The 18,825-nt window shown below is 38.2% G+C and overlaps 1 protein-coding gene across 1 annotated transcript in view; it reads right to left on the bottom strand.

The window, feature by feature from the left end:
- Window positions 1-9,543: 9,543 nt before the first annotated feature.
- LOC125225681 (R3H and coiled-coil domain-containing protein 1) overlaps window positions 9,544-18,825 on the bottom strand; it is a 60,566-nt gene continuing 51,284 nt past the window's right edge. Inside the window, exons 6-9 of the mRNA XM_048129508.1 lie at window positions 16,770-16,884; window positions 15,192-15,313; window positions 14,212-14,295; window positions 9,544-12,187 (exon numbers count right to left, since the gene is read on the bottom strand). Coding sequence (XP_047985465.1) covers window positions 14,213-14,295; window positions 15,192-15,313; window positions 16,770-16,884 — 320 coding nt within the window. The 3' untranslated portion in view covers window positions 9,544-12,187; window position 14,212. The remainder of the gene's footprint in view (window positions 12,188-14,211; window positions 14,296-15,191; window positions 15,314-16,769; window positions 16,885-18,825) is intronic.

Here is an 18,825-nt window from a genome sequence, read left to right as displayed (position 1 = left end):
AGTGCTTAACAGTAGATAAAAACAATCGGTCACATCCGCGCCTTCAATGGTTGTTTAAAATTTGGATAGACAATCGAAAAAAACATTAGTGTTTACGTTATGAGCTCAGCGAACCTTGATCGCCTAGTCGGCCGCAGGACTCCGGAGGCATGGAACGTCACGTAAGAATTCTGTTCATTATCGTTGCCAGTTGCTTCGTGATATCCGGGGCCCGTTTGACTGTGAAGCACCCCGAAAATGGCAAGAGTATCGAGAATCCTGTCAAAAATAATTATAGTGTTCAGACGAGTTTGGAAAATGATATTCCGCTACTCCGAGACAACCCCAAGGAAAGAATCACGAAGAGTATCCTCCCCCGTGATTTCGGAGAATCAGCGGCATCTAAAAATCATAATCTTGCGGACTCGAAAACCCCAGTTCTTGTAAAAGCGCCTATACCGAAATATTTTGATGTGAATTACGACGGCAACGAGTTCGAAGGGCGCATAGAAAAATTAAATGTAAAACACATCTTTGTAGACTCTGGCTTCGACGAAGAAGACGAAGACTTTAATATAGACGACTATGATTTCGACGTGCGCCACGATGAGTTCCTCGGACGATACAAGCCAATAGCACCATTGGCCATAATACTTCAAGGTACAGAGCTACCGGTAACAGAACCCCCCGTCTCTGTCATTCCACATAAACCTGTGAAGGAATTTGAGCTCGGGACCTATAAGCCAAATCTGGAAGCAGACTAATATGACAACGACGCAATCTTTTGGCAACGTGACTAGCTACTTAGATAGAACATAATAATTGTATAATTACCTTGTCAAATTAAAGCGTTTTTTATTTTTTCATGATATCCGATTTCTGACTTTGAAAAGTGCTACCTATTTGATAGAACAGATGTATAGTTATACCTTAACATTTATAAAGCGTATCCTTATAGTGAATGAGGCCATAACGAAGGCATACGCATACTTTATGTAACATTTATAAATTCATATAAATTTTAACTTGATAGTGTTAATACCCAAAATTGCCTGGCAGAATTAACGTTTAAATTTTGATATTGAATCTGAAAAATATAAATTAGTTTTAACTTCATTTTTATCAGTTAATATTTTCCTCGTGTTTCCTTGTGCTGAAGAATTTTGTGTTTCACTCGGTGGCAAAATTTTGTTTCACCTAGTGCCTTGAAACCCTCGCAACGCTAAATATTCCACTCACTTCCTCGAATATCAATATTAATACATGCTTGTAAAACAAATGACTATTGTTATTCCGTGTGTGGACGCAAACCAGCACAATAACCCTACTCGTAAAAAACGCATGTGAGTAAGGTATTAACTAACACCATGGGTCAATAGTACATTGTGCAACAAGGGGAGGAAGTTGAATATTACTAACGAGAGTAAGTTAAAGACTCGAGTTTGTAATATTCATCTCCCCAAGTTACACACAATGTTTTTCATCACACTCGCAATGTAAAAAAATATGTAAATAGGTGTAAAAAAGTTAAGTACGGTGCAAGAAATTTCATTATTCCCTTGGGAGAACGATTTTTCTATAACTCACGCTCCGCCTGAGTGCAAATTCTTTATTTAACGGTTGTAAAATCCGACCAACCAACAAAAGCCAACATTTTTACGTACAGTCAAGTGCAAAAATACGTATCGATTTTATCCGCTCAAAAATATGTACCGAGACCTTATTCCGTCGACATAAAGTGCTACGGGACATATTTTTGATAAGTTGTACGCACCCATATTTTTACACTTGACTGTACCTACCTAAATAATTTCAACATCTGATTAGCAGAGACCTGGGTCCCATTGACCTATGTGGTAGAAACACTGGCTTGGTTCAAGTCTCACCCTAGGCAGACATTTTATACTTTCAAATTTATTCTAATCTATTCGCCATCCTTACTTATTGCGTATTTTTTTACTATAAAAACCAATATGTTAATTAAATATATTTTTATTCTAATTATTTTTATTTGGGATATAAAAAAACGATAATACAAAATAGTAAACATTACCTACATATAACAATTGACAGTCCAACACTATATTTTATTATTAAATCTACTTATAATATTAATTCATGATTAAAAACGTGAAAAACGTGATAGGTAAGCACATAACTTTCACTATTTTTTATCCACAGAAGATATATTTTTCCAAGAGGTGTCAAAGTAGTAGACAATGTCGCAATTGTTTAGAGCGCGGTTTCAGATTATTTGATCCGATGTCGGACGTAGGACCGATATCCTACATATTCAAGGCGCCATCTTTGACATCTGCCTTTAACAACTTTCCTAGCTTACTACATCCGATATCGGTTCGGACATTGTGAAAACACACTTACGCTACAACATATTGTTACGGCTAGGTCTCTCTATCTCCCTTCCGTATTAGCTCGATAGTGAGAGCTAGCTACAATAACGATATTAGCGTAAGCGATTGTGACGTTGCTTTGTGTACCCTGATCTTATTATTTTAAGCAGAATTAAAATCCTGAACAAATCACGCCAACGTTTGCGTTTAATTTTTACTTAGGGATAATAATACGTGTAGTCTCTGTCTGCACTAAGTTGAGAGATGTCTTTATAGCGATTTGAATCACGCTCTAATCCTTTTTTCGAATCGTGACCTTTGTGATTATTTTCAAAAGCGTTTTTCTTTAAATTTTCTGCCTCGCTAAAAGCGTTGGCCTTATTTCCAGCAGCTGCAGCAGCATGGGAGTGTACGGCAGCGGTTGAGCCACCTAAATGGGATATAGAACTTCCACTGTCTTCAGCTATAGCACTGTTGCCAGTATTATCAAAGAACTCATTTTCTTCTTGATATTCGTCTTTATGATACACTTTTCTAAATCCTTTCCTTTTTTCGCCATTATCACTATTTTTTTTAAGAGCGAAGCTAGAATGCCTTTTGTGATCTTCACCGCCGTACCGGTTAGCAAATTCATCTACAATGTCTTTGTAAGCAGACTCATTGTTCTCGGCTGCGGCGCGATTAGTATTATAGTCGTGGTTTTTAGAATCACCACTTTCGTGTTTATTAAATTCATGATTCTTTTTGTAGGTTTTCTCAGTACTGGAATCTCCTAATGCTGCTCTATTAGATGTATCAGCGTTGGCGCCGCTGTTATGGTTATTGTAATGACTGTGTTCGTCCAGACGTCGGTTTCTCTTGCCGGTGTTCTGTATGTCGTCATTTGTGTCAAAAGTATTTCCCCAGGAAAGTTCCAATGGATCGCTTTCATAATTACTACCAAAGTCCTTAATAGTATAAGAAATGTATCCACTATCTCCTGGATCACTTGCGCCACTCATTGTACTTCTGTCGTAATGTGGTGGCGTGTACCCGTGCGAATACTCCTCTTGATGTTCGTGAACAGGTATCACTCTTTCTGCCGATGCAATCGCGTATCGTTTTTCCTTGGCTTTTTCTATTTGAGAGTCCATCTTTATACTCTCATATTCATATGGGCTATGTAGAAAATATGGCCACCATTCCAAAGTGTGTCCCGACAGAGTCTTAACATCATCGTCATCTATGTGGAATTCCCTACTAAAATCATACATTGGCTTCACTTCGTCATTTGCTTCTGCTGCACTATATTTTTCTAATTTTGTTACCCTGTCTTTCATAAAGTCTCCGTCTGCCTTAATCGACATTGTCGGATTGAGACCGTACTTAGATTTTGCCTTTGCAATTTCATAATTCATCGAATGCTTATCCCAAGCTTTCGTAAACGGCATAATACTTTCCGTAGCTGTAAAAGCCATATTTCCAACAGTAGAAAATTTAAAGGGATCTTTACGCATTATTGACATGTCTGTAAACTTTATCAGGGACTTCCTGTAGTTATCTTCTAAGCCACTACTTGGAATAACTTTACTAGTAATGTCACTATGTGTTTTCATTTTCACCGATTCACCAAACGTAGCACTAGGATGGTTCCCCAAAGACTGGTAGGTGGGAGGTTTGTCGTCCGTCTTGCTCATCACATATCCGGTTTGCAAGGGCGCCGCGTTGTCTCGCAACTGCCGGGAGATATAGTACTCCTGTTGATAGGTCTTAGGTTGGGCCCTAACACGAGCCACGAATAGGAATAATAATATTATCCGATACATAGTTGACGGGTTACCGGCTGCTAGGTTCAATAGCTACTGACGGGGCCCATTGCTAATCCTGTTTATATCAATGGTTATTATTTGGGCAACGAGGTTTTGTTGTAGACAATGCTGCGCTGGTGGTCCCAATGTTGAAATATCCCTGCATTGTAATGACTGGCGACTATAATCGGAATCATTTCATTGTTTTTACGTACCTATAATCGAAGGTCATTATAATTTCGGATATTATTTAAATAGGATATTCCACTTTTGGTCCTGAGTCCTGGTACATACCTACGTTAAGATTAAGATGTTAGCCGCGTAAGCTGAAGACCGGGGTTCAATTCCGTTCACCGGTGAGCTTGGTCGTTTTTTCTTTCGGTATGAAATTTTGATTAATTAAAATCAAAAAACCAAAATATAAAAAAAAATAGTTTTGTTTCCTAATTAAGAGACTCGCCATCTTTAATTTAGTACTGATCAATATACCAATGTTTCTCACAACTTTGAACGTCCAAATAATATACCCTAACATAAACCAAAATGTTTGGTTTGGTGGCCATGTCAACATACGCTCTAGACGCCTCATAAAGAATTCGAAGCAGTGCTGCAGTTAATGAAATTACCTGATTTTTTACCTCTACGGTATGAGTTTAAAAAAAAAGACAAATCATAGTACATAAATACTGCCGACGGCGACATGAGCTTGAGCATACTCGATAAAAAATTCGAAGCGCTGCAGCCTCCGTGCTGGAGCACAATGCTGAGCTTGAGCCTTTTTACTGACACACATACATGGTCGGTTTTTTTTTCCTTTTAATTGTTTGTTTCGACTTGTGTGATGTTGATGTGAGTTTGCAAATAAAATATTTTTCTTTCTTTTCAAAAATCCATTCTGCTATAAGGTTGATTATCTTTCAGATCATATTATATTTATTATATATTCAACCCTTTTATGGGATACAGGCGTGATTGTATGTATGTATGTATGTATATTCAACCCTAAAGCAGAATGGATTTATCCAGTTTTGAAGTTAAGCGACACAATTCTAATTAAAATTTTTTTTTATTATCGATGTAGGGAACAAATAAAATTATATTATTATATATTTTTTTGATTTGTTTTAGTAGTAACACTACTAAAAAGCGTTCAAGCCCACTGGTGGCGAAGCCGGGAATCGAACCCGGGTGTCCAGCTATCGCGGCTGACGTGCTCAAACCACTACACCACCCCGACCGCCTAAAGAAAAAGCGATCAAGCCCACTGATGGCGAAGCCGGGAATCGAACCCGGGTGTCCAGCTATCGCGGCTGACGTGCTCAAACCACTACACCACCCCGACCGCCTAAAGAAAAAGCGATCAAGCCCACTGATGGCGAAGCCGGGAATCGAACCCGGGTGTCCAGCTATCGCGGCTGACGTGCTCAAACCACTACACCACCCCGACCGTCTAAAGAAAAAGCGATCAAGCCCACTGGTGGCGAAGCCGGGAATCGAACCCGGGTGTCCAGCTATCGCGGCTGACGTGCTCAAACCACTACACCACCCCGACCGTCTAAAGAAAAAGCGATCAAGCCCACTGGTGGCGAAGCCGGGAATCGAACCCGGGTGTCCAGCTATCGCGGCTGACGTGCTCAAACCACTACAACACCCCGACCGCCTAAAGAAAAAGCGATCAAGCCCACTGGTGGCGAAGCCGGGAATCGAACCCGGGTGTCCAGCTATCGCGGCTGACGTGCTCAAACCACTACACCACCCCGACCGCCTAAAGAAAAAGCGATCAAGCCCACTGGTGGCGAAGCCGGGAATCGAACCCGGGTGTCCAGCTATCGCGGCTGACGTGCTCAAACCACTACACCACCCCGACCGCCTAAAGAAAAAGCGATCAAGCCCACTGGTGGCGAAGCCGGGAATCGAACCCGGGTGTCCAGCTATCGCGGCTGACGTGCTCAAACCACTACACCACCCCGACCGTCTAAAGAAAAAGCGATCAAGCCCACTGGTGGCGAAGCCGGGAATCGAACCCGGGTGTCCAGCTATCGCGGCTGACGTGCTCAAACCACTACACCACCCCGACCGTCTAAAGAAAAAGCGATCAAGCCCACTGGTGGCGAAGCCGGGAATCGAACCCGGGTGTCCAGCTATCGCGGCTGACGTGCTCAAACCACTACACCACCCCGACCGTCTAAAGAAAAAGCGATCAAGCCCACTGGTGGCGAAGCCGCGGGAAGCGGTCGCTTCCCGGCTTCGCCACCAGTGGGCTTGATCGCTTTTTAGGGTTCCGTAGTCAACTAGGAACCCTTATAGTTTCGCTTATGTTGTCTGTCCGTCCGTCCGTCCGTCCGTCCGTCCGTCCGTCCGTCCGTCCGTCCGCGGATAATCTCAGTAACCGTAAGCACTAGAAAGCTGAAATTTGGTACCAATATGTATATCAATCACGCCAACAAAGTGCAAAAATAAAAAATGGAAAAAAGTGTTTTATCAGGGTACCCCCCCTACATGTAAAGTAGGGGCTGATATTTTTTTTCATTCCAACCCCAACGTGTGATATATTGTTAGATAGGTATTTAAAAATGAATAAGGGTTTACTAAGATCATTTTTTGATAATATTAATACTTTCTGAAATAATCGCTCCTAAAGGAAAAAAAGTGCGTTCCCCCCCCCTCTAACTTTTGAACCATATGTTTAAAAAATATGAAAAAAATCACAAAAGTAGAACTTTATAAAAACTTTCTAGGAAAATTGTTTTGAACTTGATAGGTTTAGTAGTTTTTGAGAAAAATACGGATAACTACGGAACCCTACACTGAGCGTGGCCCGACACGCTCTTGGCCGGTTTTTCTTTAATGTATGGTATCTATTTCAGTTTATTTTTTTATTATTGTTAGAAGTTTTGGTTAGATCTTTCTGAATAACTTGGCCGCTCCGATATATCTAATGACTGTTTGAACATGGCTCATAGGGTTGTCGCGTTGTCGCACATAACTGTGTCACCTTGAATCTGTCGCGGCCGGCGTGTCGCAACCCTGTCTGTCCGGCAATTGATTTCTGTCCCATTGTTGTCGTTAATGAAAAACGTCTACGGCTCAATAAAGAGTAGGTGAGGTAGCTACAGGTCAAATAAAATATTCAATTGATAAGACATACCTTCAATTAAGTAAATGTTAAGCACAGTATTGTGGGCCGCAAATTTACCGCGAACCATATTGAAAGTGTTGCCTCCCTAATTTACCATCAGTCAAACAGAGAGGCATAACGTCGATAGTCCGTGGTAGGCCCTCAGTCCTTTTTAGGGTTCCGTAGTCAACTAGGAACCCTTATAGTTTCGCCATGTCTGTCTGTCCGTATGGACTCGCGCGCGACAAAGCAAGTTATGCTAAAGGGTCTGGTGTGACTCATGCAATCAAAGTTTCGTTTATCCCATTCATGCTAGCATTTAGCAATGCCAGCATTTCATGAATTGACCTGAACAATGTTGACAAATGGTTTGGAGCAAGAAACTACAGATGTAGTGCGAAGACGGCTTCCTTCGTATTTTTCCGGAAACGTTCGTATTTGTCATGCTAGTTCAATCAATGTCAGTACATTTTGTACTGAGACTGACTGAAATAGCATGACACGTTCGTACGTTTCTGTAACAATACGAAGGCAAATCTTTTCGCACTACATTTGTAAGTAACGGTTGGTTTGTATAAGTTATTCTTCCTATCAAACAAGTTGTAAGGGGGGTCATTAAGTAAAAAAATAAAACAAATATTTTGGTCAATCAGACAATATTTATTACGTAATAATAATATCATTTCAGAATAACTTTTCGTTATTACAAAAATATCGTTTTCTGCCTTTGTACACAGAGATCGCATATCGATGTACCATAAATAGATATTTACGTCTTTCTGAGGGTTCTGTAAGGCTTCATCGGTACCTACATCTGTATAAGAGCAAGGTAGGGAGTTCCACGGAAACAGTATAAGCATGTCTCTGGGTTTTTTAGTTACTGCTTTCAATTGAACAATATCTACTTCAAATACTTTGAATTTGGAGCGAAAATACCACTCCTCGATTTTACAAATAAAAGGTTACCTTTATAGGAATCTAATTTGAACACCATCTCTTTGCATTGAAGGTGAAATCATAATGGGAATTTTTATTTGTTTTATAAACAAATTATAATTAAATCACAAGACCGCGAGACTTACTGTTTCCGTGGAACACATACCTACCTACTATTATTTTAAAAATAATAATAAATACAAGAATAACAAAACGGACGGCTGATTGAGAAAATAAAATGTTATTTATATTGCACAATTATCAAATAACATTATTTATGTTAATGTTAAAACGAAAACAAATTAAAATCAGGACGAGACTATAGTCTTAAGAGTAAAAGTTATTTGATACGCGCACGTACAATTTCTATCAAATGTCAACAATATTTCTATAAAATGATGACTTTCATTAAAAATTAAACGCAGTGTGGTCGCAAAAGTTAGACATATAATGTTTTAATTTTATACTTATAGAAATCATAGGTACTTTTCATTACAATTGACAGACCGATTCACGAAATCTGGCACGAATGGAATGAACAAAACTTTGATTGTATGAGTAACATCTGCATCGGTATACAGTCGTAACTGACAACTACCATTTTATTGGTTAATCTGTCAGACATTAATATTTTCAATCACTCATTCGTTCGATTCGTGCCAGCTCTTGTGAATCGAACTGTACAATACATTACAAATGCGCTAGTGCTTAGTACAGAACATGTATACCAACAATATCAATCAAGTTCATGAATGATTATGTTTGTGTATATGATATGAATGAAAAGTCTAGTTAGTTCACATTATTAAGAATGTCAAACAATTATTAAGAATGTTTTTCCTGAATATCCCACACAATCAGAGGATCTTTAGCTGAAGATCATGGAAAGCACTAGCACATTTACAGTATATAAATAATATCTACACAAAATTGTATAAACATGCATTTTTGAGGCGACTTCAGACGAAGTAGGTAGTCAATAAATCAATCAATAGCACATTCCGTATTTAGATCATGCAATATTTCAATTTCATCGTAAATCCATTTTCAGATCTTTGGTCATTAATGCTGGTAACCATTTCAGTTTTTTATAATTGTGACAGTAAACAGTATCAAATCGAAAAAACTAGGAGATCATAATATTCACAACATTTTAAAGTCGATTCTTCAACCGACTGGGGTTTGGACCTGGCATTTGTAATGTATAGTCAATATAGATATTCAATATAGATGCGGACAACGTGCCAAATATATGTATACACGACTTAATCGCTTACCCCCGATTCATAAATATTCACTAAAGTTATCAAGCGGATAAAGTTCGTTTGTCCCTTTCCGACGTATTGGTGTGATAGAAAAAGACAAACGAACTTTATCGGTTTGATAACTTTAGTTAACGTTTATGAATAAGGGGGTTACACGTCAAGCTTTGGATACATATCTTTGGCACTTTGTCCATATCCATATCTAATAGTTTTAGTGGACTTTAATTATAATTGGATTTTTTTAAAGATGTGAGTATAATTTTATTTCTATCTCTGTCGGACCTTACTGAATGAAAGGGAGATCCGATACAACATTTAGCCTACATCTAACAATGAGCTCGTCATAGAAACGAGACTGGATGTAAAAATATATATTTTACAGGTGTTCTACCAGCTTAGTCTATTTTAAAAGGAGACATTGATCTTAAACAGTCGTAAATCACGCTTTAACGTTTAAAACTACGATATGACTATTTTATTATTTACAGTAGAATGACGAATATAACAGACTTTGTTCATTGCTTCTGTTTTGGAGTTTCTTATACCTGCAGCGAAGCAAAGACAATAATATCACAATTATCGCATACTATAAGGATGAAATTTGCTTGTAATGCAAATAACTTGTCACAGCGACCTTCAAAATAACTCTTTAAACATGTTTTTTTCCCTTTGGCTCACGAGTTTCCATATTTGGTAGACCCAAGGTCTCCGGTTTTAAAAACTAACAGATAGCGAGCAGTCACGACAGATTAAATTCTATAATGTAAGGGAACATCACTACTGACACAGGACATCCCTATGGGAGAGCAATGGCGGCGTGAGAACGTCGCGTCACAATCACAACACAAGGACCACTTGTCATTTGCTATTACTGTATTTTAGGCTTCTGTTCAATAAACTGATTAATTACGTGGGGATCTGGAAAACAAGTACGGTCGCGTAATAAAGCCTATCGCGTCAGGACGTCCTTTTCACACTATTTGTAAGTGCGATAGAGACGCACCGACGCGATAAGGTTTGTGTGATACGCCCGCTTGTGTTTTTACCCTAACAATAACTATGCACAGTTTTCATTCATTATTCTACTATAATAATTGTAGTTTTACAAATATCTTCTAATATATATATCAATGGACGCCAAGAGGTTTGTTGCCTTCATTACATACAACCAGACTAGATACGAAAGGCACGAAACTCACAACAAAACATTAATAAGTTCAAAGACCATTTCACAAAGCAAAAAAATATTGAAAGGGCGTATATAAGAAAATACGCATAATGGAACCTGTTCAAATGATTCAAATTATATGGGATATACAATTATTCCCTATTCCTGACTTTTATAATATGTTTGAACTCATATTTTATAGAATCGGTATTACAATTCATTTTTCTTTTACATATAAATTCATCATTTTATTATATTCCTCAAAAATCAATACAGAGACAATCGATTGTCATGATTAAAAAGTTACCTATTTTGTATAGTTACCAATGTTGGAGACCAACTTTATTTAAAAGAAATGTTCTTTTTTTAAGTTATTCAAGTGAAATGGCCAATGTACCAATACAATGAATCCTATTTAATTATAAAAGAGTTATTATGCTAATAAACTTAATAGATACTAATATTTGGTGTAAACAATACTATACAATATAAAATAGTTGTAGAAGGTAGAGCCATTGTATGATATTCTCGTAGACACAGTCACCTGCAATAACATCAGCTTTAAAAAGCTTTAAAAAAATCAGGGTAGAGCAAGATATGATTTTGTTGCCCCTGTTTAAAAAACTTTTTCACTGAAAAAAAGTACCATGTCTTTTTTTTACCATTTTGGCGCCCCTCCTGTCATTTGGCGCCTAAAGCGGCCGCTCCACTCGCTCTACCCTTAACCCGCACCTGCTTATATGGCTCTAGAAATAGGATTTTGTCAGACGTTTTTGCGGCCTTCCTTTTGTGCGATGTTATTGCCGGTGACTGTACTGTATTTGTATGTTACGATTAGAACATGAAAGTTGAGTATATAATTAGTAAACGAGACTGATGAAAGGCTAACATAAGTTAAAGCTGATAAATTCAGTGTTCTGGTTTAGACACGGCCAGGGTGCCATATTTTTAAGGCAAAATTACACTTGTAAAAGTTTTTAACAAGCATATTTTTCGTCTTAAATGTAAATTAACCCTTTGACTGCCAAATACGTCAATTAATGCGCGGGGCAACAATCAAATATCAACCTTCGTGCATTCCGACAATGTTCAAGACAGGTATAGAAAGGAAGGAGGTCGAACATGTCGGGCGATTTGTATTAATTACGCCAATCGCAAGTTCTTGAACCCACACACACTGGGCTATTGCGCAATACACGCGCATCATTTCCATGTCTGTGTCAACGAGCTAACAACTGCGACACTTTCGCCGACGGCTTGTCCGCTCTCTGGTTCGAGACGACGACGCCAATACGCGACATTCAAAGGGTTAAAAATACAGTCACAAATCTTGCAAATTACCTATATATATAACAAACTACGCTAACACTCATAGGAAGCTCACGACATTGAGAGTAGTTAACATTACGTAATACACCTTATGACACATGGATTAAGGCTAAAACCTCTTGAGCGTGGCTATAATCTCTAACATCGTTTTAAAAAAATATCTATGTCTATACGCTAGTAACGGTTAAAGAATTTTCCTAGTTGAGAGCTCGTCTTCTAAGTAGAGGAAGTGTTTGGATTCTGGGGCTCGCCATCTGGAATCAGGATATGCTTGCTTTTTAGTTCTGTAATCTTTGTTATACCTATAATGATGTACAGGTACAGTACATACACCTAATAATAAGGTGGAATACTACTGGTTCGGTACACAACATTAATTATTGTCCCGGATTTGTAAGTTCACATTTTTGACACATTTGTTTTGAAGTATGTTGCGATGTGGCTAAGACGTATCGTTTGCCAAATCTAACGATTAATTTCGAATTGGTTGAATCGATTAGGCCCTATGTACAAGGAGGCGCTTAAACAAATATACGATTTTTTATCAACTTAGTGAAGTGTCATTTGAATCGAAATGACAGACTCTGCCACAGCACTAGTTTAAAAATAAAAATGAATGATAAACGACATAATAAGTAAATCCTGCGTGATAAATTAATATCGTAAAATACTCACTAACGAAGATCCGCAAAAATGTAACATGTGTTAAATTATGTTTAAAGTAAGCGAAATATTGTTTTTAAGTACTTGATTTTTTTTAAATATTATTACAGGATTTTATTTAAAAATTCATTCGGTTGCGCGAGTTTACGTTTTGTGGACGCTGTCATGTGTCAAAAAGAGGTTCTTACAGCTCTGGGACAATAGAAATTTTACAAGACATACAATTGTGCAATGAACGATCGCCTGCGGTGTTTCCAGACAGATGAGATCTTCAAAGCTTCAAGAAAAGGACGTACTCGCATCTTACATGCCAGAAACGCACTTCTAACTTTTCTGGTGATATAGTGTGCCCATTGGGACCGGTAATCGCTTACCCATCAGGCGATCCGTATTCGTCATATATCATCAAACATACAACACACAGCATAAACATAAATTAAAAGTGCGCTCCAATTTTTTGAATGTACGAAAAGTAGATAAAAAAGATTGGATATTAAGATTAATTACATAATAAAATAATTTATAACAAAATAAATACTTAACTTAATATGTACCCCAGCACAGTAAGTTACTCACGAACGTGAAACTTTAAATCCATCCACGACAGAACAAAAAAAAGCGTGCATTTAGTTTAGGAGATGTGAAGTTTTAGCTTATAAAAAGGTGAAATAAGCAAATGGAAAAGCAAAGCTTTCTAGTTTCTAGAAACATGAGCAAAATGAGTAGTTGCGCGGCTGTTTCAATATATATCTTGTGGCCTTGCTGTGTGATACTAGTTGGAGAAACCAGTAAGTAATCGTAGCAGAGTGCAGTAAATACTTAGCAACAAAATATTTAAGCGCGATTTCTTGCCTCCCGTGAGGCATAACGTCGTCTTAGTACCGTTGTAATCTTTACAGGGATAAAATACCTTTTACAAAGTATAGTTAGTTGCGAGTAAGCCTGAACAGAAATATATTATGATGACTATTGACAAGAGGGCGCCGTTATTCTGATGTATGTGACAGTTCAATGTGTGTTTATTTTTTATGTTTTTATGTATTTTTAGTTACTCAGTGCTTTGTTTTTTACTGTTATACTGTGTAACGTATTTTAAATAAAATAAGTAAATGTAGTACATACATACAATCACGCCTGTATCCCATAAAGGGGTAGGCAGAGCACATGAAACTACTATAGCTTCAGTGCCACTCTTGGCAAATAAGGGGTTGAAAGAAAACGAAACTGTGACATTGCAGTGACAGGTCGCCAGCCTCCCGCTTACCCCATAATTTAACTCATATCCCATATTAAATATAGTATGAAGAGAATAGTTGTAATAAAATTCCGCAGCACGGCGCGTAGTCATATATTTCTGGTCAGGCTTTATAATGCCACACACCGACGGGGTTAGTTAAACTCTGAAGGTACCACATTGTCGCTCACCATAAGGATACATTTAGTCGCTCGTACCTTTTGATCGATAACGGCACAATAAAGAAATCAAGCAGGCAAACATGGTCGCGCGATAAATGATCCGTCCTTTTCGCACAGTTTGTAAGTGCGATATGGGACGGGCTGATGTGTTAACGTTTAGGAGGCGAGCGTGCTTGCCTGCAGGCCGGTCGCGGGTTACCTCAGGAGTCGGCGAGGGCGCCGGAGTTGGCGAGCGAGCCGTCCCACGCAGCCTCCTTGTGCAGCGCCGCTTGACGCTTCTTCTCTGTAATGCACAAAACCACTCACTCAGTGTCATTTCATCGATCTTCTGGTTCTTTGTAGGCTTGTGTAGTACATGTACACAGAGAAAAAACGACCAGTTTTCATGTTCGTTCAACAAGTTTTTTGGTTAAAATAGAGCCTACGTGTTCTTTGGCTCAAACGACAAGTTAGATTTTGTTAAATATAACTAGTAAATTCTAAAAGTTACTCGTCATTTGAATCAACAAGTCGATTTTATAAAAGCAACATGACACACATTGTTTTAAACATATGTTAACTAATACTAATAACTTTTAACAAGTTTGACCTTGTTGTTCGAACAAATTCAACTTGTATCATCAACATTGTGATTTATTCAGTTTAATAAAATACTTTTGTTTCAAACGGATAAACCCGCAACAAGTCGAAGTTGTTAAATTTACAATGCAAATTTCTTTCAGTGTACTAATAGTACAAAAGACACGATTCCCTGCACTGTACTAGAGATTAGGTACGACGACGAGCGAAGCGAGGAGGAGTGTTAGGTATCTTGAATCCCTAACACATCCGACTCGCTATGAAAAAGCAAATTGCAAGTTTATGCCGCCCAAATATTATCTGCGAAAGTACTATTCTCCTAGAAGACTATTATGCTCTTCAATATTATGACAACATAAGATTCGGTATTATAAAAATCTGCATACATCCACACACACATACAGTAAATCAGTTGCCCGTGACGTCACTCAATTCGATTTCATATTATTTCCATATTAGCAAGTCTTTCAAAATCGTTTTGACAGTTCTTAAAAAGAAGCTCATTTGACTAGAGGAAAGTAGCCTATTAGACTGCGACGTGTGATCTATGTCTCCTTGTATGTAGGGAGGGATTGACTAGTGCACTCGCTCGCTCGTTACCTCTGGCGAGAGTGATGAGGCGGCGCTCTTCAGCTCGTTCCTGTCGCGCGGTGCTGAGCTTCACGCCGAGCGCGCCCGACACCAGCCGCCGAGCCAGCGCCGTGCACGTTTCTGGACGCTGTCTGTAACCACATCAATATAAGTTAAATAATTTTTAAGAAAAAAAAACCGCCTTCCTTTAGGGTTCTGGTGATAAATACTTTCAAATGTTGGATTATGTTATCAATTCGTCTGTATATTTTTTAATGTTTGTTATTCGATATATCCGTCATTTCTGAACCAATTTTGAAATCTGGATGATTCTGAAGTACTTACAGATGAGAATGATTATCAGAACGGAACTCTAACCAGGGGTGGCTCACTCTTCATCAGCAGTTCTACTGCACCAAATGTCACTGTTCTGGACGTAAGTGCATGCTGTTCTTATAAAAATACCAAAGTCACTATAAGTGTGCCGTTCAGATTTGAGGAGTTCCGTTCTGACCATCATCAGCAGTTCCACTGCACCAAATGTCACTGTTCTGGACGTAAGTGCATGCTGTTCTTATAAAAATACCAAAGTCACTATAAGCGTGCCGTTCAGATTTGAGGAGTTCCATTCTGACCATCATCAGGAGTTCCACTGCACCAAATGTCACTGTTCCGTACGTAAATGCATGCTGTTCCTTTAAAAACACAAAAATCACCATATGTATGCCTTTCAGATTTGAGGAGTTCCCTCGATTTCTCCAGGATCCCATCATCAGAACTGGATTCTGAGAAAAATGGGACCAATCTGTATGCATATAAATTCAATCAAAAAAAAATTTTCAAAATCGGTCCAGTAACGACGGAGATATCGAGGAACAAACATTAAAAAAAAAAAAAAACACGAATTGAAAACCCCTTCCTTTGAGATTTGGAAGGCGGTTAAAAACGTATGTAAACTGCGCGAAAACTATAATATGTGCCGTTATTTGGGTATAGGGACCTTATTGTCGGTGGCGCTCATGTCCCGCGGCGTCGTATTTGTATACCAACATTGCTCATAACGCCGTAAGCGCCATCGACAATAAGGTCCCTTTACCCAGATAACGTCACATATTTGTATAGTGATCAAACTTTAAAAGGAACCGGATTTGCTAAAGTAGGTATTTAGAGTTTTCTTAGACTACTTAGAGCACAGGACCACGAGTGTGAAACCAAACTGAAAGACTGACAAAAGAAGAATGAGAATGCATGAAACGGCTAAGTTTCAGTGCTACTCTTAGTCTCTTGGCGATTAGAAAACAAAATCTATTTCTGTAGAGAATAGTGTCTTAATGACCCAGGAGTAAAGCACCATAGTCTAGTAACGCATATGACATAGAATACATCCTCTTTGATCATTAGTTCAGCGACCTAATAATTCCATAATCCATACCAACCTGAGTCGTCATCGTCACTGAAGGTCGGAGAACGCCCGTCATTATGATCCCGCATCTCGATTTTGGCTCTCTAGGTAGACACCATACAGTTGTATGCATAACTAGATACAGTTGTGTCACGTGATGATTGACACCTGTCTCTGTACTTGGTAGATAGATACAGTATTATTACCTGTAGGGTTGCAGGAACTCGGCGCACTTTTTGGCCTTGTTGCGGGATTCGAGAGTGGCTTCTTGGAGCGGTCGACACCGGACTAGCTGCCTCTGCGTTCGGAGCACCTCCGCAGCTGAAATATACAAAAAAACAATATGAATAGGTATTGGCAGACATTTGAAGTAGTCTAGATCTAGTGATGCGTACACCGCAGGAATACAGAGTGCCGGAATGTGCTTATTGTTCTTCTTGTTGGAAGAATTTGCTTATTTTCGCCTGCTTAAGCATATCCATTGCGATAGGTAGATTCACAAGTGCTGCCACGAATGGACCGAATGAGTGAATGAAAGTATGCATGTGACAGATTAACCAATAAAATGACTTGAATGAGTTACTTCTGTATATCCAACAGATATAGGTGTCACTCTGTAACAATAAAAGTTTTGTTCCTTCCATTCCTGCCAACTCTTATGAATCGACCTGTAGTAAGTCTACCTGTGTTTTTAAGGCACATATTTACATATAAATGACTAGATGTTTTTAAATATAGGTATCTTGGATAATTACTTTTAGAGTCTAAAATTTAGACCATTAGGCGCGGTGGTGGGGACAAGTTCGCTTATCGTAACACATAGAGCAAAAAAAACTACCTAAGAAAAATCGCTTCTGCGCAGGTACGGCATCATGGTCTAAGCCTAAGTTAGCCGCGCACTATATAATTTAGCTGGTCACGTTACTGGGTCAAATACGATATTTTCCACGCATATATGTATATTACGCATCCGGTAAATACAACACATCAAGTAAGTATTCAAGTATAACGGCACGATGAGGCATACTACATATTTATGCCGGTGCGGCACGCGATCAGACCGCATAACGCATGTCCGTCAAACCCGAACCGGACGGGGCAATGACCGGAGGTGACAGATTTAAAATAAAAAACTCTTGTGAGGTAAACATGTTTTGGCGGAAATAATGACGACATCTGCTTGCTTTAATCCGTGTTTTCCTGGGTGTTTAAATAGGTGAAGTAGGGTCTCCTATTTAGTGTAATACAATAAGTCCTGTCTGGTCTATATTGAATGGGGTTTCGAGCATCAGTAATAATAATTAACTATAACCTTGTACTTTTGGCTCTTGAAAAAAGTGTAAACAAACCGGAGCTGTCAAATTTGAGGGTTGTTTATTAGGTAACATTTGGTTCCTGATTTTTTTTATCTATTTAAAAATAAATTGAGTTCACTACTATTTTCCATTTCATTCCACTAACATGTAATTTCGTTTAATTTGACGAAACATAATACACCTTCATGAATACAAGCATATCGTCATTACATTTAATTAATATTATTATTTTCTTCAGGGAATCATCAACTAAAAAGTACCCAATTTTGCAGAGGTTTAAAACTCATGGTTGCATTTTAATCTGGGTGTAACACTATTAAAATATAAAGGTACTAGACCTTACGCGATTTTTAATTTTATCTGACATTTTCCATTGCTTGTTATTAATCATCATCATCATCATCTGTTCCAAATTTGATATTTGTGTTTTCGAGATTCCGTTTCTCCGTATGAGATGATGATTGTTATATTTATGTACTTTTTTTATACTAGATGGTAGTTTAGTTGATTCAGTAATATTTATAGGTACCACACTAAATTTTGATGAAAGACAGAGAAATATAAAAAAGCAATAGAAATAAAATTAAGATTATCTGTGCATGAAATAATAAAAAAATATGTCGTTCTATTCTATGTGTTTAATGGTGAAAACATATGTATATTTTTAAGTAAAACGGCCAAATCGTCAATCTTGTTGTCTAACTCTTTCATTTTCTTCTCTTCCTTGATGACATGTTCTTCGCATCTTCTCCAGTTTTCTGGTTTCACATTAGCAATGTGCGTTTGCCGACCCATTATAAACTTATACTTACACTCGTCTTGTCTAATTGTACCTCTACATGTGTATTTGGTAAAATTAAGCGAATGTATGTATATGTTTTTGGAATGGAACGGACTATAGTAGTGAGCTCAATTATTTTTAAATACGTAAATTTTAACAGGAACC

Source organism: Leguminivora glycinivorella, chromosome 1 (assembly GCF_023078275.1).
Source record: "Leguminivora glycinivorella isolate SPB_JAAS2020 chromosome 1, LegGlyc_1.1, whole genome shotgun sequence".
NCBI classification, from domain to species: Eukaryota; Metazoa; Arthropoda; class Insecta; order Lepidoptera; family Tortricidae; genus Leguminivora; species Leguminivora glycinivorella.
The sequence above is the reverse complement of the archived record's forward strand: the minus strand, read 5'-3'. Positions and strand labels throughout refer to the sequence as shown.